Source organism: Pseudorca crassidens, chromosome 15 (genome assembly GCF_039906515.1).
Source record: "Pseudorca crassidens isolate mPseCra1 chromosome 15, mPseCra1.hap1, whole genome shotgun sequence".
In the NCBI taxonomy this organism is placed as follows: Eukaryota; Metazoa; Chordata; class Mammalia; order Artiodactyla; family Delphinidae; genus Pseudorca; species Pseudorca crassidens.
In genome coordinates, this window is record NC_090310.1 from 19,062,092 (window position 1) to 19,085,163 (window position 23,072).

At 42.3% G+C, this 23,072-nt stretch overlaps 1 protein-coding gene across 2 annotated transcripts in view; it reads right to left on the minus strand.

Moving 5' to 3' along the window:
- LCMT1 (leucine carboxyl methyltransferase 1) overlaps positions 1-23,072 on the minus strand; it is a 53,446-nt gene that overhangs the window by 20,349 nt on the left and 10,025 nt on the right. Inside the window, exons 2-6 of one of the 2 annotated variants that reach the window (XM_067706338.1) lie at positions 13,346-13,437; positions 11,170-11,291; positions 10,468-10,500; positions 4,402-4,478; positions 3,439-3,500 (exon numbers count right to left, since the gene is read on the minus strand). In XM_067706338.1, coding sequence (XP_067562439.1) covers positions 3,439-3,500; positions 4,402-4,478; positions 10,468-10,500; positions 11,170-11,291; positions 13,346-13,437 — 386 coding nt within the window. The remainder of the gene's footprint in view (positions 1-3,438; positions 3,501-4,401; positions 4,479-10,467; positions 10,501-11,169; positions 11,292-13,345; positions 13,438-23,072) is intronic. The other variant, XM_067706339.1, reaches the window with a different exon arrangement.

Below are 23,072 nucleotides of genomic sequence, written 5' to 3' on the forward strand. Positions count from 1 at the left end.
AAGAATCAAGATAGCATCAGAGTATTAAGAGCTATGAAGAAAATAAAAGAGGATGAGGGAAAACTGTGCCTAGAGTAGGAGGTGGCAGCTGAAGTGGGACATGGGTGATGAGATGGAGCCCATTAAGCAAAATTAGGGGGAAAGAGTTCCAGGTCAAGGGAAGAGGAAAGGTTTGAAGGTGAGAGCAAGCTTGGCACATTCAGAGGACAGCAGGAGGGCAGTGTGGTGAGATCATATTACTGTAGTCGAAAATAAAATCGGGGGACTTCCCTGGTGGTGCAGTGATTAAGAATCTGCCTTCCAACGCAGGGGACACAGGTTTGATCCCTGGTCGGGGAATTAAAATCCCACATGCCGCGGGGCAACTAATCCCGTGTGCTCTAGAGCCTGCACCACAACTAGAGAGCCTGCGTGCCACAACTAGACACCCACGTGCTCTGGAGCCTGCACCACAACTAGAGAGAAGCCTGCACACCGCAACGAAGAGCCCATGCACCACAATTAAGGATCCCGCGTGCCGCAACTAAGACCCAATGCAGCCAAATAAATAATAAATAAAAATAAATATTAATAAAAAAAGGAAAGAAAATCAGGAGGCATCCAGACACCCAATTAACCATGTAAATTTCAGCACTAGAAGGATTTAAGCAGGAAAGTAATAGAATCTGACTTACTTTTAAGAACTCATCTTGCCTTACTTTTCATTGTGTGCTCATTTACATACTTTTAATTTCTTACCCTGTGCATAGTTCAGCTTAAGAAAACATCTATCATCAATTCTAAGATGCATATATTTTTCACATTTTAACATTTCTGAAATCTGGATGCATCTAACAGTCGATAATGTATCAGTTTAATTTGTCAGCACTTTTTCTCTCCTATTGATAAATAAATAGTGGTGATTCTTACAGCCCCAGGGGTTTGATGAAAAAGGGTAATTTTTAAATGAAATTTTTGTCAGTTTTATTATCATCTATCACTTTTCTCAGATTTTCATTCACGTTTTTATTTATTTTTATTCAGATTCCTTTCTCAGTACGATGGCAAGATCAAAAACTATTGATATAAAGGAAAAGACTGGAAAATTTACCCACATAACACACAAACACAGATTTAAAAAAACAAGCAAAAGACTAAGAAAAAAATATACAATAAAAAAAGCTGACAAGAGACTTCCCTGGTGGCACAGTGGATAAGACTCCACGCTCCCAATGCAGGCGGCCCAGGTTCGATCCCTGGTCGGGGAACTTGATCCCACATGCATGCCGCAACTAAGAGTTCGCATGCCACAACTAAGGAGCCCACAAGCCACAACTAAGGAGCCTGCCTGCCGCAATTAAGGAGGCCTGGAGCTGCAACTAAGGAGCCCAGGTGCTGCAACTGAGGACCCGGCGAGCCGCAACTAAGGAGTCTGTGAGCTGCAACTAAGGGAGCCCGCCTGTTGCAACTAAGACCCAGTGCAACCAAATAAATATAAATATATAAATAAATACTTCTTAAAAAAAGCTGACAAGAGGCTTTTATCAAAGAACATATCTGTATGTTATAAAGGGTTCCTATAAATTGGAAAAAAAAAGGCTGGGGGGAAACAATGCAACTGAAGAAAAAAATGGGCAAAGGAAATGAAAAGGCAATTTACAAAGAAATTCCTAAAGGCCAATAAAACTATAGAAAGATACTCCATCTCGCTGGACTCTAAGCATTCAAAGTTATATAAAATTTTAAAACAATGGGACATTGTTACAGCCCATCAGACTGGTAGAAATTTTTAAAAATGGTAATATCCAGCGTTAGTGATGGTGTAGAGAAAGAGAATCCTCATCTACTCTTAATGAAAACATAAATTAATAATATGTTCTTGAAGATCAGTTTGGTAGTAGCTATTAAAATTCACAATGTACAATTCTTTTAGCTAGCAACTCCTGCAAATACACACATATATATGTGTTTTCTACAACACTGTTGAATATAAAAATATAAAAAGGCAGCAATCTAAATGACCATCAGTAGGGAAAAGATTAAATAAAACAGAATTTCCATGCAGAGGAGTACTGTAAAGCCATTAAAAATAATGAGGTAGATTTATATATTCTGACATGAAAAGACAGCCATGATTTACTAGGACATGAAAAGAGCAAGTCACAAAACAGTATGTATAAATTATTTATTTTATTAAAATTACATATAAACCTATATTTATATATAGAAGTATAGATCCACTCGTTCAACAAATATATGTTACACTACAACACATATTTATTCAATGTGTATATACATTCATTCAACAAAAAATTATTGAGCCTTTTATGTGCCACGCACTGGATTATATCTGTGTGTGTACTTTATTATGTGTGATATTTACCTTTCTCTGGGTATACTGTTCACCTGCAGTAGAAAATACTCTGAACACTGGTTATCTTGGGTGGGAGGAGGGATTATGGAAAGTCTTTACTTTCTATTTCATATATTTCTACATTGATGGATCAGAGTCCTAGCAAAGTACTAGCACATTCATTGCAGATAATCATTCTGACACCAAATACATAGAAAATTACGGTAGCAAAACTGTACAGAAAGCAAATAGGCCAGCAAATGGCAAAGCCTGAACAGCTTCTACTTACAACTTGTATAAGGGAAACAAAGGATGGGGGAGATATCATTTTCTGTGGAAACTTTATTGGGAATCTGATCACTAGGAGGATGACTAAAGCACTGTGGTTGTGTAAAAGAGGAAGCGTATCTAATCGTCTGATGTTTGCTGTGCTATCTGTGTCGACCATCCGAGAAGGCCATCCTCTCTAAGCATGTTTTCTGACCCAAATTATTAATAAGGCCCTGGAACCTCTCTGTCAGATAGAGACTGAAAACAATGGAAGATTCTGGAAGAGTTTTACCATAATTCGAAAGGCTTAGAAATGAGGAAAGTGGTGTTGTAAACATTCATAATTAAAACTTGAGGGGAAAAACTGACTGCAGGGGCCAAGGAGGTGACATAAACCAGGAAGCAGGTCAGGTGTAAGACAAGAGGGAGTGGTGGGGTCAGAACTGGAGAAGACATGACCCTTCTAAATAAAGCGGCCACTGCTCAATGACTGCCATGTAGGAGCTAGATGTGATTTTTCCAAGCAAAACTGAAAATCAAGACTTTCATGAAAAATCTCCCATTTTTGAAATGTTCACAACTAATTTAAATTCTTTTTAAAGAGTGGGGACCTATGGACATCTAAGAAGAGTCACATCAAAACTGTTTTAAATTCCTTCATAGTAACTATGGTGGAAGTGAAAATGTATCAGCAGAAGGATACGTGTATTCGTGCGACACGCGCGTGCGCGCGCGCACACACACACACACACACACCATCTTTAAAAATAAAAGGGGAAAAAGAGCAAAAATTGTTATATAGCCCAGGTTGTATTACTTAGGTTAAGGATACTTACCCATTTGAAGTGTGTCCTCCGAATGTAAGTCTAAAATGGGTTTTGATAGGAGAGGTTTCAATCTGCAGGAGGTGAGAAAAAGAAAGGCGAGTCAAGCAGCTCATTTACTGCTAAAATGCAGACAGCCACCACAGACATGGCAAACAGGTATCACTACTATTCAAAGGAAGGGCCACGCCAAAGGGTCATCTATTTAATCACATTTGACCCTAGGCACGTACAGTAAAAGTCCAGGGGATACAAGTCAGTTAGGTCAGCTAAGCTTTTCATGGAGAATCTGATATCAAATCACAAACTGATCATGACATACGTACTTAGAAACAGCTACAGACAGGCTAGCAAGTATTTTCCAAATTTTCCAGTGTTTTTAGTAACATTTATGTGATAACTCTCCCAATCAAAAATATGCAAGAGAACAGGGAATTCCCTGGTGGTCCAGTGGTTAGGACTCTGTGCTTCCAATGCAGGAGACGCGGGTTCGATCCCTGGTCGGGGAACTAAGATCCCATAGGCCGAGCCCAAAATAACTGATTAACTTCAGCCTCCCATTCATTCATTCAAATAATATTTACTACACATCTATTCTGGGCCAGACACCTTTCTATACCCTGACAATAAGTAAGCAAAATACACATAGAAATTCAGATTAATACACAACATTGTTAATCAACTACAATCCAATATAAAATTTTTTAAATTCAGATTATTAATCTACTCTAGGTCATTTTTTTAAATGTTCAGAGAAATTACATGAACGGATAGAAGAGTCACAAAGGAGGGTGTATTTCATGTTGAAGACTGCACGATATGTTGGAATGAGTGTCCCGGGGGCAAGAAAGAGGGAGGAGGGGATGAAAGGAAAGCAGTGCCCTAAAGTGAGGTCTCCTGCCTCAGACCTGCCGTCTACCAGAATCTGGTTCTGAATCTCACCGTGCTCTTGCTTCCGGCCAAAGCCACACTTACTTGATGCTGTGCAGCTTTCTCGTGACTATCATTGGAAAGTCGATTTCAAAATATTTACTTGGTAGAAGATCTTCATCCTGAGAAAAAACACACAGTAATCTTTCTATAATTATTTATTACTCATACATTTACCCATCATCTTCATGTACCAAGTGCTAGGGCCTGAAGAGCAATGGGATACTTACGGATTTAAAATCAGGGGAATGATATGGTAAGAAATGTACTTTTCAAGTTATTTGGTCTCGGCATAAAGAACAAATGGAGGGAAAAAGGAGATTATTGTAGCTGTCCAGGAGCCAAGTGATGGGGAGCCTGAATCAGGGGAATGGTCACTGGGATGTTAAGAGGTAGACTGGAAGCAAGACATAAGAGTATTTCTCAAAAAAGCAGCTTGATATGCTCCGCAACAAGAGAAGCCACCACAATGAGAAGCCCGCGCACCGCGACGAAGAGTAGCCCCACCCCGCCACAACTAGAGAAAGCCCGCGCGCAGCAACAAAGACCCAATGCGGCCAAAAATTCATTCATTCATTCATTTTTTTAAAAAAAGCAGCTTGGGACCTATTAGAGAGGGTCAAGAAACCAATGTGGTGGGTTGTGACCAGCAGTTTGGGGATGAAATAGAATAAAGTAGCAAACGTCAGAAAGCATCATGTGGAATGACGGATACATTTATTTTTTTCTGTGACAGTGGAGAATAGTAGGGTGGTAAACAGCAGGCACTCTGGAGGCTGGAGGGACAAGGGTCAAATCCCAGCTCCACCACTTGTTTGCTGTGAGGCCTTCGGAAAGTCACTAAACTCCCTGGGCCAAGGTTTCCTCATCTGAAAAGTAGAGAAAATAACACCTCATAGGGTTGTGGGGATTAACGAGGAAATACGTGAGTGACGCCCTTAGTAAGTACCATGTGTGTGCCCTTATTATTTACAGACATAGGTACATAGATGTGGGTCCTGGCTAGGGATGTACAGTTATTTTTTTACTGTGGCTGCAGTTTTAAAAAGTGTGAAACACACACACACACAGCCCTGCTTCCCCCTCGCGCTTTTTTTTTTTTTTTTTGCGGTATGCGGGCCTCTCACTGTTGTGGCCTCTCCCGTTGCGGAGCACAGGCTCCGGACGTCCAGGCTCAGCGGTCATGGCTCACGGGCCCAGCCGCTCCGCGGCATGTGGGATCTTCCCGGACCGGGGCACGAACCCGCGTCCCCTGCATCAGCAGGCGGACCCTCAACCCCTGCGCCACCAGGGAAGCCCCCCCTCGCGCTTTTCCTAGCTTAGTCGGTGGCTACACCCCCAACCAGTCACCTACTGGTCATGCTAGAATTCTCCAGCTCCTCCTCCCTGTCCAATCAATCCCTCAGCCTGAATATACACAAATGTCAGACCACTATGTAATACATACTATGCAACTAACATAGTATTATATGTCAAATCATATGATATCGCTTATATGTGGAATCTAAAAACAATGATGCAAATGAGCTTATGTACAAAACAAATAGACCCACAGACAGAGAAAACAAACTTATGGTTACCCAAGGGGCAAGGGGGGAGGGATAAATTAGAGGAGTTTGGGATTAACATACACACTACTATATATAAAACAGATAACCAACAAGGACCTACTGTATAGCACAGGGAATTCTACTCAATATTTTGTAATAACCTATAAGGGAAAAGGACCTGGAAAAGAATAGATATCTATATGTATGTCTGTATCTCTTTCTATATATATAACTGAATCACTTTGCTGTACCTGAAACTAACACAACATTGTAAATCAACTATACTTCAATTAAAAAAAATTATGTCAAGGACTGATATATTTCAATTAAAAAAAATCACTCAGCCCTGCTGACTATTCTCAAATGCATCCTCTCCTCCTCAGCTCTATTATCACCAGCTGTGAAGACTAAAACAACACCCCTTTCTGCCTGCAACAGCTCTTCACACCCCTACGACTTAGCAAGAAACAAGGCGCTCCATAACCTGCTACTCTTTTAATGCCCTCATGCCCACCTGCACTTATATCCCAGAAATAGAGAGCTACTTATTTAAAAAAAAAAAAAAAAGTTTAAAAAGAGGAAAGAAAAAGGAAGTTGCTGATATCCAGAACCTGGTGGTGGCTTCTTTGGTGTAGGATGGATAAAGAAAAAGGAGGGGTAAGGATGTTTCCTTGTTTCTGATGAGCAGACTGGCAGGTAAGAGCACCATTTACACAGACAATAACTAGAGATGAAGGACAGGTCGGGAGGGGCAGCAGATCCCGCCCCCCCCAGGACAGAATGATGGGGGCAGAAATCATGAGGAAGCAGTTCCTGGTAGGAAGGTGACCCCTAAGGGCAAGTAACAGAATTGGGAGATCCACCCACATGGAAAATGGTCCTCAGTTAAATTTTCAGGGGATCTGGTCTGGGGGAAGGAGGGGAAGGACAGAGAAGGAAGGAGGAAGAGAAAAAGAAAGAAACGTTTTGTTTCTTTTACGGTTTCTTGACATCTGAGGAGACCTGGACTCACCACCTTCAGCTGTTCACTCTTGGAATTGCAACACATACCTACTACCTGACTGCAGAGCAGGGCTATGTAAAAGCTATCTGAAGATATTGAGAGGATGTGTTTAAAGGATACACAGAAATAACTTTCTCTAAGAAATTCTACAACAACTTTCGAGAACTTTTACTCACAAGGTATAGAGTGTTAAGAACAGTCTAAAATTCCAGAAGACCACAAGGACAATCAAAAGCAAATAAATGAAGGAAGCATAGTGTCCCACATCTCACACAGTACTTCTGACTTTTTTTTTTAACATCTTTATTGGAGTATAATTGCTTTACAATGGTGTGTTAGTTTCTGCATCGTAACAAAGTGAATCAGCTATACATATACATATATCCCCATATCTCCTCCCTCTTGCGTCTCCCTCCCACGCTCCCTATCCCACCACTCTAGGGGGACACAAAGCATCAAGCTGATCTCCCTGTGCTATGCAGCTGCTTCCCACTAGCTAGCTATTTTACATTTGGTAGTGTATATATGTCCATCCCACTCTCTCACTTCATCCCAGCTTACCCTTCCCTCTCCCCGTGTCCTCAAGTCCATTCTCTACATCTGTCTTTATTCCTGTCCTGCCCCTAGGTTCTTCAGAACCATTTTTTTTTTATTCCATATATATGTGTTAGCATACGATATCTGTTTTTCTCTTTCTGACTTACTTCACTCTAAGACAGACTCTAGGTCCATCCACCTCACTACAAATAACTCAATTTCGTTTCTTTTTATGGCTGAGTAATATTCCATTGTATATATGTGCCACATCTTCTTTACCCATTCATCTGTCGATGGACACTTAGGTTGCTTCCATGTCTGGGCTACTGTAAATAGAGCTGCAATGAACATTGTGGTACATGACTCTTTTTGAATTATGGTTTTCTCAGGGTAGATGCCCAGGACTTCTGACCTTTTAAAGAGCTTTCCCAGGCACTCGTGCACTTGATCCTTATAAGAATTCTGAATAAGGGGTAACCGAGGAAGGAAAGCTTACAAAAGGCACACCTGGAACTTTTAAGAAACAGACATCCTCTTTCTCAGCTTTCAGAAACGGGCAAGATGGCTCTGGCAAGTGATGCTTCAACTTCTTATTCCACGATTCTCTGCGGCCCTCTGACACTCCACTCCCAAGTAGCTCGCATGGCACAGGAGGCAGGGGAGATACCCAAGGCAGGGCACAGCCACCAGGGGGAAGCCAGGAACAGCCACGAGGAAGGGTGGCCCTCAGACTCCAAGATCCAAGGTAGTCGACCACTTCACAGGCGGCCAAAACTGAGACTGCTTCCCCTCCATACCTGACCCTTTGGTTGTACAGAAACAGAATTCAAGAGACACCAAGAAGTGAGGCCCCTTAAAGGGTTTCACTCACCCTTTATTCTTTGCTCATGATGATACCAGCTTTCCCTGGCCCTGTTTTTGCTTGCTGCCTGAAGATGAGTCTTCGACTGCCCAGTCTTGGGCCCCTGAGATTATACAGAACAAGCTCACACAGTAGTGGCCCCAGAAAGCCTGTGACTCACAACTAAGCCTCTGCTGGTGCAGCAGGGGGGCCATCCCAGGTGGAAAGAGCACGAGACTATAAGATCGACGGACACGACTTCCCCTGCTCTTTTATAGAGGCATATATAGCTCTAAAACAGGGATTAACAAACTTTCTGGAAAGAGTCAAAAAGTAAGCATTTTAGGCTTTGCAGGCCATAATGGTCTCTGTTGTAACTACTCAGCCCTGCTGTGAGAGCCATAGATAAGATGTAAATAAATGGGCATGGCTGTGTTCCAATAAAACTTTATTTACAAAAATAGGTGGCTGGCCAGATTTGGCCTGTGCAACCTCAGCTCTAAAAGAGCAAACAAGGGAATTCCCTGGCGGTCCAGTGGTTAGGACTCCGCCCGTCCACTGCAGGGGGACGGGGTCTGATCCCTGGTCGGGGAACTAAGATCCCGCAAGTACGCAAACAGCCAAAAAATAATAAAAAATAAAAATTAAAGGCAAACATCAAATCGGGGGGAAAACTCACAACAAAATGGAAAAGACAAAAAATAATAATAAAAGAGCAGACAAGGTTTTCCCTGGTGGTACAGTGGTTAAGAGTCTGCCTGCCGATGCAGAGGACATGGGTTCGTGCCCCGGTCCGGGAAGATCCCACATGCCGCGGAGCGGCTGGGCCCGTGAGCCGTGGCCGCTGAGCATGCGCGTCTGGAGCCTGTGCTCCGCAACGGGAGAGGCCACAACAGAGAGAGGCCTGCATATTGCAAAAAAAAAAAAAAAAAAAAAAAAGAGCAAACAAGCATAATTTAAAAAAAAGAGAAACTTTAGATTTTTAAAAAGCCCTTTGGATCAATACAATTATCAATAAAACAAAAAACTTCCACAAAGGACTTTAAGGCCCTGTGCTACTCCCCTTCCTCACCTTTGACAGAGAAGCTTTTTCTTGGAAGGGGCACATAAGACTCGGTGTACCTGGCTCAGAAATTAAAATCTCAGATTTATTCATTATTAACCTACCTACAAGATGGGGAAAAAAACCAAACCATATGACCAAGTCAAAAGGGTAAAAAGGAGGGGTTTCTCCAGCGGCCCCTGTAATGCTGGCAGTGCACACACTCTTACACTACATTCTGTTCCAGTTGCTTCCACCACACCAGGGTCACGGCATTACAGAGGCACAATCGACCCACAGAAAAGACTCTCCCTGAACAACCACAGAGCTGTGTGCAGAGGAAAGAGGAAGGAATTGGGAGTCTGAAGAGCTGGAGCCAATGTTGGTTCCACGTCCTAATGCCACTGGTTGTCCAATTTGGGGGAAGACACAGACTTTCAAAGCCCCACTTCCCTCAGATGTGTAAGCTCCCCCACCGAACACAGCTCTTGTGTTAACTAATGACGTCATATATGTAAACGCACTTCATAAAGGTCAGTTATCTCATCTAGAAGGAAGAATGCAGAGGCAAACGATACTAGGGCCATGTTGAGGACACTGATTCTCAAGTAACAGAAAGACTGGGAGCTCTGATGACCAAAGACCTTCTTATCAGGTGAGCTAATTAGGGACAAAATAGATAATGCAGGTCGAGTTATGCTTATATACTCTCATCTATCTTGGTCTACGCCTGCAAGAAATCTGGAGAGGGGCTTCCAGAGTGGTTAAGAATCTGCCTGCCAATGCAGGGGACACGGATTCGAGCCCTGGTCCGGGAAGATCCCACGTGCCGCAGAGCAACTAAGCCCGTGCGCCACAACTACTAAGCCTGCGCTCTAGAGCCTGCAAGCCACAACTACTGAGCCTGAGTGCCACAATTACTGAAGCCCGCACACCTAGAGCCCGTGCTCCGCAACAGGAGGAGACACTGCAATGAGAAACCCACGCACTGCAAGGAAGAGAAGCCCCTGCTCACCACAACTAGAGATAGCACGCATGCAGCAATGAAGACCCAACACAGCCAAAAACAAATTAATTAATTATTTTTTAAAAAGAAATCTGGAGAGACGCACATACCCATTACTACCACGTGACTGACCTGATAGAAGAACCAAGAAAAATCTGTACAAACCTACAAAAAAAAGAAAAAGAAAGAAACTGCAACCAGTGAGATATTTGTAGGGAAAAGGTTTGGCAATAAAATCCAGCCCAGGAATCAAAGACCAGAACTTTAGTCCTGGTTCTGCCACTGACTAGACCCAAGTTTCCTTTCCTATGAGTGAGTATAATTACACCTGCCCTTGAACCCAAATAGAACAATTGAGGCATCAAATCAGAGAATGACTACAAAAGGGCTTTGCATCATGTTATCATTACCCAGCCTTGCAAATCTCCAAATGTTACCTAAGACACTGCGATGCCGACAATAAAATCTTAAGTTATCGTCAAAATTACAAACGCGAGTGTTCTTTTGTCTCAGCAGTTCCACAGGTAGAATCCTTGCTCCTTCTCCTGGTATACTGCCACATGTGTAGGGGAAATGTACCCAAGAATGTTTACTATAACCCAGTTAGTAGCAGCAAAAGGTGAGAAACCACCCACATATCCTCACTAGGGCTCTGGTGAGATGAAGTACAGGGAGGAAGGCAGTTGTGGGGCTGGAGGGCTGCAAAGCGAGGTGGGAGACAGGCTGCCACCGCACTGCATTTTAATCTTTCCTTTACGCTTTTGAACCAGGTGAATGTCTTCAACAAATTAAATTTAAACAACTGGAAAGAGAAAACGGGAAATTTTAATTTACCTTTAACCTCCAGAAGGTGGTATCCATCCCAGCCCCGAGGTTTAGAATTTGACAATTACATTCTGTCTTCCGTAGAAATGCCTTTATAAGCTGGCTGACGCCATGGACTCGAGCAAAATATCCTAAGAGACAGACAGAGAAGCAAGCTATCACTCGGTGACGACAGAAATAATCCCTGCAAAGCCCACGGTGCTAGGGAGAGCAAAACTACACTTTGCCCTTCTTCAGGGTCAGCGTTTATCTGCAAACTTCATGGGAGAAGTAATGACTTTCAAACTCTCTTCCATTTTTTTTTTTTTTAAAAAAAGCTGGTTGAACAAAAATAAGTACTAGCTACTTAATGGTGGAATTAACGATCTGAAGAAAAATAGTGTCCTATACTTTTACTTAGGAAAGACAAGTGTTTTATATCAAAACATCTGATCTAAATGCTTCTCTTGTAAATGTGCTTTTTCACGGCTCTAGGGAAAGCTAATTAGTACTCTGGTAAAACTCAAAATTGCAAGAGCGTGTGGGAAATAATATTTTTAGGTCAGGAAATTGGGCAGATGAATGTCAGTCAAAGCAAAGAAAGCCATGCTTCTTATCTTGTTCCTTTCACCTCCATCTTGTCTGGGTTAGAGCCTCTGTGTTTATAAAATGGCATCGCAGACAGCGGGAGGAGAGACACCAGCAAGTGGTGGCCTAATTAATGGACTTGTTAAGCTCTGGGGTGGGGAGCTGGGACAAAGGAGATGGGAAACCCAGAAGGGAGACAGGAAGACAGCGTCTGTCTTGTTCTAAAGGCCTGTTGCTCAAGGTGTGACCATTTTTTTTTTTTTTTTGCAGTACGTGGGCCTTTCACTGTTGTGGCCTCTCCCATTGCGGAGCACAGGCTCTGGACGCGCAGGCTCAGCGGCCATGGCTCACGGGCCCAGCCGCTCCGCAGCATGTGGGATCCTCCTGGACCGGGGCACGAACCCGTGTCCCCTGCATCGGCAGGCGGACTCTCAACCACTGTGCCACCAGGGAAGCCTGAGGTGTGACCGTTTTAAGAACAAAATTTGAGAGTAGCATTTATTGCCATTTGACAGAGAAATTTTATGTCTGGTGAGTGTGCTAATAAATAATTCGGGGAAATTCCCTAGCAGGTCAGTGGTTAGGACTCTGTGATTCCACTGCAAGGGTGCACGGATTCAATCCCTGGTCGGGAACCTAAGGTCTCACATGCTATGCAGCATCGCCAAAAAAAATAAATTAATAAAATAAAATAATCAATTTGATAATCCCTACCTTATAAGTAAATAAATAATTTGGGCTCGTGTCTACATTTCATTTTCCTAGTAAATCATCTTTATTGTATATTACAGAATATCATCCACAATGGATTCGACTTGGGAGAAAAAAATATGTCTTCACCAAAGATGTTTGGGAAGCGCTCTCCTACTGGGCTGGAGGTCCCCAATCTGCAAACCGGGAGAGGAAGAAGGAAGGGGGGCTGACATGCCGCCTGGGGCACCGAGCCATGGTGGGTCCCTGTCTCTGGAACATTCGTTGGGAAATCTGTCTCAAGAGCTGGGGAGGGAGGCTTAAGAAAGGCCTCTTAACCAGGCCTTGCCCAATCTAACTGATGCCTGGATTCACCCTCAGCTCAAAGTAACTACCATGTCCTTCTTCTCAGGAACAACCATTTACAAATTCCTTTGCCCTTCTTATAGAACCCACCTACGTGACCCATCTTTAGGGCCTAGATCCCCCACACATACAAGAATTACGTTCACTGGTCAGTTTCTCAATCTGGCTGAAACTAAGTCACCCTCCTATCTCAACTCCTTCGACTTCCTTGATGGAAATTACTTGCAGAACCTAATAGTGTTACTAACACTTTAATAGGGCAACAACAACAAAAATAATCCCTTATGTGAACAGACAGCTCACAGTAAAAGATATATAAATGGCTTTTATAGTAAAAGATATGTGAATGGCTTTTATATTACTGTAAAAACCATTTTTCATGTATCAGGTGAACAAAGATGAAAAGTTTCATAATACACTGTGCTGGTGAGGAAGTTGGGAAATGAGCACTTTCATACACTGTTGAAGACAGTACACCCCGGAACTCTCTTTTTACAAATGAATCCCTAAAACCTCAGGCCTCTCAGCTGATGAGATGTTGGGGAGGGAGATGGTCACTTGCCTCTGTTAATTTCCGGGGCCTTCCTCTCTTTAGATAGTCTCACCAAATGCTGGATGTAAGGGTCCTGCCAGTAGCCAACGCTCACTGCAAACCTGAAAGAGATGAAAAAGGAAGCAGGTGAGTAGAGAGTAGGTTCAGGCCAGGTTCCACGGCCACGTTCCCAGGAACCAGGTCAAGGATCCACAAGAAATTTATTGACCTCAAAAGGCTAAATCATGCAACTAGAGATCATCATACTAAGTGAAGTAAGTCAGAAAGAGAAAGACAAATACCACATGATATCACTTGTATGTGGAATCTAAAAATATGATACAAATGAACCTATCTATGAAACAGAAACAGACTCATGGACGTAGAGAACAGACTGGTGGTTGCCAAGGGGGAGAGGGTTGGGGGAGGGCTGGAGTGGGAAGTTGGGGTTAGTAGATGTAAGCTATTATATACAGAATGGATAAACAACAAGGTCCTGCTGTAGAGCACAGGGGACTATATTCCATATCCTGTGATAAACCATAATGGAAAAGAATATTTTTTTAAAAAAGAATGTATATATATGTATAACTGAATCACTTTGCTGTACAGCAGTAATTAACACAACATTATAAATCAACCATACTTCAATTTTAAAAAGGCCAAATCACATTTAATGCTCCAGCACAAGCTTAAACAGACTCACTCATCCATCCACCTCTGCATTCACATACACTGCCCATCACATTTCCCACCACAACCATTTCTTACCTCTTCCCCCTTATCACTAATTCCTTTCCCAGGACCCTAAACAGCAAATGATCTCACCTCATACTTCATACAGAAGACCTGCAACCAATTATTCATTCAGCAAACTCACTGGCCAGAGCTAGTCAGATAACTCGGCTCAACCAAAAGTTTTGTGTCCAGGGGAAGGGAGACCCAGAAATATTTGGCAAACGTCACTAACAACTACCAAAGTATTTCTCCTGACTTTGTATTAAATACCTGTCCTTTCATGTCCCTTAAGGAGGTCACAGTGGGGAAACTAGGAACAAATAAAACAGCTATAACTTGGAAAATGCTAGGGTAGCTCAAACTCTAACCCAGTCTACACTACAAGCAGTTAAAGTTGTAGTGTTCCAAGCCTAGGAGCTGAAGCCCTGATTACCACTGGAAGTCCGCTGGCAACCATGAGTGGAACCAGCCTTAGGACAAATGAGAAGTCAGGGAAGGAAGCTGGATCCCTAAGGCCACGCCACACCCCTGTGGGCCTGGAGCCTTCTCTACCTGGCAAGGAATACTTAGTGAGATAAGAAACATCTTTACCACTTAAGTCAAATTGAGTCAGGCTTCTGTTACTTGCAGTCTTAAGCATCCTAAGTGATATCCTGAATAATACATCCATTTCCATGTTGCTTGATAAATAAACTGAAACTTAAGGTGGCTGGGTGTGTGTGTGTGTGTGTGTGTGTGTGTGTGTGTGTGTGTGTGTGTGTGTGTGTGTGTGTGTGGTGTCACCCAGCTAAGTTCTAAGCTCCCAGAGCACATATTACATCTTTCCTTTTCTTCATATCTACCAACAAGGCTTACTGCTGCCTTGACAGCAATAGGTGCTGAATTCTGCACAAACATGCCTCCTCCAGTCTCTCGCATCCACGTCTGCACATCCATAGACACCCACAACAAAGCACATATGTTCAACTACTCAAGGCAGCAACTCAACAAAGAAACACACAAAGTACTAAGGAACACAATTTGCTATAAGCCCAGACTGTCCAAGGAAAACAGCAGACCCACAGAGTTTTACAAACAAACTTGCCCAGTTTTCTAAAATAGTGCTTTCCAGGAATTCCCCAGCGGTCCAGTGGTTAGGGCTCTGCGCTTTCACTGCTGAGGGCGAGGGTTCAATGCCTGGTCGGGGAACTAAGATCCCGCAAGCCACACAGCACGGCCAATAAAATAAAATAAAAGAGTGCTTTTCAAACAATGAGTTGTGACCCATTCATATCATAAAATCGATGTAATACTTTGCAAATCTCCCTTTTAGAAAATGAAGTAGAACAGAGTAAAACAGAAAATAGCAGCATCATTCCACATTGTAAGAGTGTTTTGTGAAGCTTTTGTTTCAAGTGTGTGTTGGGGGTGTAAGTGCCGTGAAAAATGTGTTCTCACTGTGGGTGGCAGTTTGAGGAACGCTGATTTCAAAGGAGTCATCTCGCGCCATCTAGTGGTAAAAGCCATATCTGCAGTTGAAGCAAGAACGGTAGACCAGTGATGAGAACACGCCTCGAACAATTTAGAGCTTGGAAGGGACCTTAGTCAAGCCCAACATCCAGAGCAAGAATCCTTTCGACAACATGGAGCCACTGTTGACTACTGCCCACAGAGAAGGCACTCACCCCACTGCGAAGAAACTCGAACTGCTGAAAAGCTCATCAATTTGCCCCCCTCTAAGTGTTCCTTGTTGGATTTATTAGTGCCCTCTCGGAAAACAAGGAGCAGTTTCTATTCCTCCCAACTCTGCATTATCAGTTGAGTTAATATTATTGATTTGGTCTGGCAATATTTATTGAGTGTCTGCTAAGTGCCAGGCATAGGGTTACAGTGGTGAACAAAATAGAGAAGGGACAAAGACAGAGATTATGACAAACGAGGGATATAATGGTATGGCGGATGGAGGACCTACTTCAGAGGTGAAAGGGAAGACCTCTCTTAAAGGGCATGGCTGAGTCGAGTCCTAGAGAATTAGGGAAAGGCAGCTGTGCAAAAGGCATTCCAGGTAAGAGGAACAGCAGATACAAACACTCGGGGGTGGGAGTGCACGTGGAGTGTTCTAGTAGCAGGAAGTAGGCAGGGCAGCTGGAGAAGAGTAAGAAAACAGGAGAAACTGGAGAAGACATTGGAGAGAGAAGCAGACTCAGGTCACACAGGGCCTGGCAGGAGCATGGGATGGATCTCCACAACACACTGGACGCGGTCAGTGATGTGCAGCAGTACAGAAAGGTGGGGAGATGCCTGCACATAACACAAGGACCCCCGATCATCTGGGGAGATGCCTGGACATAACACAAGGACCCCTGATCACTAGTACCTATGACTCCTACTTCCTAATTTTTCCAACATGTGTCTCTTTGCAGTCCTCAAATCTAGATGACTGCCAGTGGTTTCCATGCCTCCGAGGAAAAAGGCTCACTGCTTTGCCTGTGAGAGTGGCCAAGATAAAAAGATGTACAACACACTGCTGCGAAGAAGGAAGAGGGTGCTGCTGGGCATTGCTGCTGGGAGCTCTGAAGGGAGGCGGGCACCATGATTCAGCCGAGCAGATTACAGTGCATCCACACAATGAATACTAACCAGTCATCTGAAACGTAAATTAGAAGAACTGGGGACGGCAAGAGGTTCATGAAACATAGGCTATATTTCGTTATATCCAGGACACCACCAATTGTAAGACTGAAAAAACAAAGGGACTTCCCTGGTGGCACAGTGGTTCAGAATCCGCCTGCCAATGCAGGGGACACGGGTTTGATTCCAGGTCCGGGAAGATCCCACATGCCGCGGAACAACTAAGCCCATGCGCCACAACTACTGAGCCTGCGCTCTAGAACCCACGCGCCACAACTATGGAGCCCACGCACCGCAACTACTGAAGCCCGCATGCCCTAGAGCCCGTGTGCCGTAACTACTGAGCCCGCACTCTGCAACAAGAGAAGCCACTGCAGTGAGAAGCCTTCACACCGCAAGGAAGGGTAGCCCCTGCTCACCGCAACTAGAGAAAGCCCACGCACAGCAAAGAAGACCCAACGCAGCCAAAAACTAAAACTAAAAATAAAGAAAGAAAATAAAGAAAAAAGAAGTTAAAAAACACTGCCAATTAATGTTTTTCTTATCGCTTAGAATTTTAATTTTGTGGTTACTGAAAAAGCTCCTTCATTGGGACAGAGTGTCATCATCTCTCTCTCTCGTACAGACAGAAAAAGGAAAAGGTGAGTGAAGTAAGCTGCTAAGACTTCACTTTCAGGATGTCTGTGCCTTTCGACACAATATCAACCTCCGTGCCATCGAGGGCGTTAGCGAGGATACATTCCTTAACAGATCTCCACCATCCTCTCTGAGATTTTCTTCCAAGCAGCTAACCCTCACCCTGGAAGTTTTGATACTGGCTCTCTCTTGATCTCATTAGAAGGTATCAAGGGATGATTTTCAACAGCAATCAGGATCTGGGTTCTTTCTTCAAATGGCCCTTAAACAGTATGTGGACTAAAAGCACCAGGGACTGTGGTCACAGCTGCCCAACCATGCCATGCCAGCAGAAATAACCTCCATGCCTGCTTGCACAGGTAAGGACACCTCTAACAGACTTGACAGTGTCTGCAGGACACATTGAGAGTAAGTCACATCTGATTTCAGAGAAGTTAAAATGCAAGACCATGTGTGTCACAAAATGGCTCAGATAGTATTGTCACATCTATATGTATAACTGGAATCACTTTGTTGTATACCTGAAACTAACACAATATTGTAAATCAACTATACTTCAATTTTAAAAAATAGTATTGAACTGTGAGGAACCACCATTGCCTATGATGACAAGGGACTCGCCAGATGTCAACATTTAGCAACGGAATAGCTAACAAGGGAGGAATATTTGCCTTTTTTTTTTTGGCTGTGCTACACGGCATGTGGAATCTTAGTTCCCCGACCAGGGATCAAACCTGCGCCCCCTGCAGTGGAAGCGCGGAGTCCTAACCACTGGACCACCAGGGAAGGCCCAATATCTGCCACTTTTAAATGATGTTATTCTATTTCTTTTTAAACTAAATTAATTATTTCCATCAAAAAGATAGTCTTCACAACAAGAGCAACAGTAAGTTGCTCATACAAGGCATACAAGGCAAATATTACACTAGGAAAAATATTTGTAACCGGTCACAAAGTGCTAATATCCTTACAATATAAAGGACTCATAAATTAATATGGGAAAAAACTAATATTCCAGAAGAAAAAGAATGGGTAAAGGACAAAAATGAACCATTCACAAAAGAAGAAAAACTGACCAATGAACATATAAAAAGCTCAGCCTTATCAATGATTAAAAAAAAAAAGCAAAATGAAAATGAAAGCAAAAACAAGAGAGCAGTACTGCTCTTATCAAATCAGCAATAAAACTCTTTTTTAATAGAACCTGGCTTTGGAGAGGAATGAGGAAGAGGGCCCTGGAGCACCAATGTCCAAACTGGAAACTGGCACGGTCATGCTTCAAGGCACTGTGGCAACAGGTATAAGAAGCCAGAATAACGTGCGAACACAATAGCCAAACAGTCCCACTTCTGGGATTTTATCCTTAGGAAATAACCAAGAATGAACACAAAGATTTTTTTTTTTTTTTTTTACAAGAACGCTGTACCTGGAGTTATAGTATCAGGTCAACAAAACAGGCCACAAGATTATACGGACAGGACATTCCCAAGTTTGTTAGAATGAACGCACACATACATATAAAGACTGCCCAGAGTAGATACCAACATGTTAATAGTGGTTATCTCCACACCCCAACACTGTGCACCTAGTTCTGTCACTTCCACGATCGTCCTCTGTTTCCCAAATCCAGAGAACATCCCTTCCATTTGAATATCTTGATTTCATGTTTCAAACCCAGAATCAGAGAATCAAACATCTCAGATCTGGAAAGACCTGAAAGATTCACTCAATCTTCATTCAATCACTATTGCTTTCAAAATGTTCATGACACTCACATACCACCTGTTCAAAGTAATGTCTTTTTTTAACATTTATTTCATTGAAGTGTACTTGATTTACAATGTGTTAACTTCTGCTGTACAGCAAAATGATTCAGTTATACATATATATTTTTTTCATATTCTTGTCCACTATGGTTTATCACAGGATATTGAATATAGTTCCCTGTGCTCTACAGCAGGACCTTGTTGTTTAACCATCCTATATATAACAGTTTGCATCTGCAACCCCAAACTCCCAATCCTTCCCTCCCACGCCCCCTCCTTCCCAATGTAATATGTCTTTAAATAAACTCAATTTTCTTAGTACTCAGGTCTGATGTGCTACCTAATATTTTCTTCTAACACACACTGTAACAAATACCTAACCATTAACATTTAAAACATCTATCTGTGTACCGCCTAAAACCATCTCACATTCCTCTCATGGGAAACAGTGATCTGGCCCAACCACCAATTCATTAAAGAGACATTTACTGATTCTGTCCTATTTGCATAAGTATCAGCTGCAACAATGGGAAATTCATGTGAAGTTGTGAAACGCCTTCCAATAGGCATTTCTTCATCTGAGGATTCAGGGACTGGGAAAGGCCCTCCCTGGTCTCCCTGACTATGAGGGTCAAGGCTGGGGCTGGTTTGTTTCACTTCTCCTGAACACTGACTGCGTGCTTACCGCGTGCCAGGCATCATTCAAATGCTTGACAAATAGGAACACATTGAGCCCTTGTAACAACCCTAAGGTGGTTTGCCCAAGCTGTGGAACCCTTAAGGAAATTAACTGCTTTACAAACCTACCTACCCACCTGGATTTAGATCCCTCCCCAAACACTTTAGTGCTTAAATGATACATATCTATCGTGTGTGTGTGTGTGTGTGTGTGTGTGTGTGTGTGTGTGTATTGCTTAGCTGCTTATAGATACATATGTATCTGTATGTATGTAAATCTATATATATGCAATTGCAAAAATCAACCGAATATTCTCAGCACTAATTTTCAAGTTTGGGATTTTAACTGCATACTTCTTGTGGTCCTCTAATTTTTAATTTTATTGTTGTCCTTCTACATCTTTTAGTTTCAATTTTTGGTTTCTATTTCCTGTTGGTTTTATTCTTGGTTTATAAATGGAAGATAGGAAGCAAAGTCTTAAGGGCAATAGACTCTGTACCTAAACAGAGTTCGGATTTGCTTCCTTTCTTGGGAGCTCTTGAAAGCTTCTTTTTGTTTTCCTAAGCAGATTGGCAGAACTTAAGTGTTCAATCATCTAAAAAACTGGGCCTGAATAACTAAGAAGACTCACAGGCTAGTTTCCTCCCAAAGGAGACTACTGGTATTGCCTTTTGGCTTCATCTAACATCTAATTACTTTACAAGTAATATGATCTACAATCTACTGTCTCTCTTGTAAGCAGTCATTGAATAGTGATCAAAGCATAAACAGAAAAGGAACCTACATTCACAGAGAGTGAAATAAGTAGAAGAATCAAATCAGTCCCCTTGGTACAATGTCTCATATCTAAATTTTTAACCAAAAAAACAGAAAATGTAATTAATAAAATTAATACAGAACACAGTAACAGGATGCCATGGACCTGAATAATGCTGATGTACTTTTGAAAAAAATAAAACATTTAAGAACCTGTATTCTGAATATTTCCTCCAGTCTGAGGCTTGCCTGTTCATTTTCTCAGTTTATCTCTTTTTCCTTTGTAGTTAGTACTTTTTGTGTTCTACATACTAAATATTTACCTACCCAAGGCTGCCAAGGTATTCCCCTATGTTTTCATACAGAAGCTTTACGGTTCTAGCTTTCATATTTAGGTTTATGGTCCATCCCAAATTAGTATGTGTGTACAGAAGGAGGTCAGTGTTCATTCTGTTTCCACTTGAATATCCAGTTGATCCAGAATTATTGGTTAAAAAGACTTCACTTTTCCCCACTGAAATGACTTGGCACTCGGGGCAAAAATCAACTTACAGCACCGGTATAGGTCTATTTTTGTTTCATTGATCTATTTTTCTACCTTTATGCAAAGATCACATTGTTTTGATCACTGTAGCTTTACAGTGGGTCTTAGAAATCAGTAGATTAAGCAGTGTAAGTTCCCCAACTTCACCCTTCTTTTGAACATTTTTTTGGGCTACTCTAGATTTTTTGTGTTTCCATATACATTTTAGAATCAATTGTTAAGTTTTTCCAAAAAGATGGCTAGGGTTTTGACTGGGATTTAGACAGTTGGTGTTTTACTGCTATTGTAAATAATATTTAAAATTTTCACTTTCCTATATGTGTACGTATATTTACAACACATCTATCTGACAAACGATTCCTATACAGAATTATATAATGAACTCCAACAAGTCAAAATCCACATTATCATCATTAGTGAAAATGGGCAAGGGCTTGAACAGACAATTCACAAAAGAAGATGCAGGAATGCCCAATAAGCACAAAATAAGTATACACCTGTCACCAGGGAAATGCTATTTCAGACCTTAATGAGATGCTATTTCACACTCACTAACAATGCTGAATGTTTAACAAGGATATGGAGCAACTGGAGTTTCGATACATTGCTGGTGGGAAGTGTAATCTGATAAACCACTTTGGAAATTAGTCTGGCAGTTAAATACATACCCACCCTATGAGTAAGCAATTCTACTCCTAGATATTTATCCAAGAAAAATTCAGGCTTATATAAGAACGTTCATTGCAGCCTATTCACCATGGCCAAAAACTAGATACGACTCAAATGTCCATCATCAGGTGAATGGAGGAACAAATCGTGGTACATTCATACAACACAAAAAGGAGCAAACTATTTTACCCTGACAAAGATTCTCTCCTTGACCAAACTCTAGCCAGGCTCCTCTGAGACCTCCTCTACTAGGCATCAACCTTGGCCTATAATATAAAGACCTGAGCAAACATTAACATAGCTCCTAACAGCTCAAGGCCACACCACTAGGGTGTCTCTAGTCCCCCTTAGCATGCCTGCCTGAGAAAACTCAAGGCTCCAAAAGAACTTACTGTTGGTTCCAGGCAACACCTAAAGATAGGGCGTCCCTGTCTCCCAGCTAGCAAATCCAGATGGTTTCTGCTGGACCAACACTCCCTTTTCCCATTTTCTGTAATTTTTTCTCTGATTCTACTGAATCCCTGCTTGCCCCCCTCCTTCCTCCCTCACTTGCCCTTTAAAACACCCTCTGTACAAATCAGAGTTGAGTTTAGTTCATGCTGGATTCCTTTCCCTGTTGCAATAGTTATTGCTGATTAAAATCTGACCTTACCACTTTAGCATCCAGCTTTATCTGTGACAATGGGTGTTTATCTTTGACAACGTGTACAACATGGATGAATCTCAAAGAACATCTTGAGTGAAAGACACAAAAAGAATGCATACTGTATGATTCTGTTTATATGACATTCAAGAATAGGCAAATCTATGGTAGCCCGAAACAGAAAATGGTTGCTGGGGGGCGGGGGAGTGGTAATGAGACTAACTAGAGATAAGGGAACTTTCTGGAGTTTCAGAAATATTTTGTATCTTGTTTCGGGTGGTGGTACATAGATATATGCAACTATCAACACTCATCAAACTGAACATTTTATTCTGTATAAATTATCTCCCTCTCCCCATTCCCCTTCTCTCCTAAGAATACCTGAGGAAATTCCAGAAGGAAAAAAAAAGGTAAGGGATATAGCACATCCTCCAAGTTCCCTTTCCAATATCCATTCACCCTTTCTTCCTAAGAGGACCCCAATTTTGTTTGAGGCATCAATCTGCCCTATTGGAAATTCTTACCTCCCCACACTTTCCTGCACCCAGGAGTGGAGCCATGTGTCCTAATGATGGCTAATGAGAAGTACACAGAAGTCTACAGGGTTGGGCTTCCCAAAAAGCTACTGCTTTCCTGACGAAAATGGGCAGATTCAGACACACACATGGCTCTTGCTAGTATCCCTTCCTTTGCTTTCTTCCCAGACCACAGCTGCT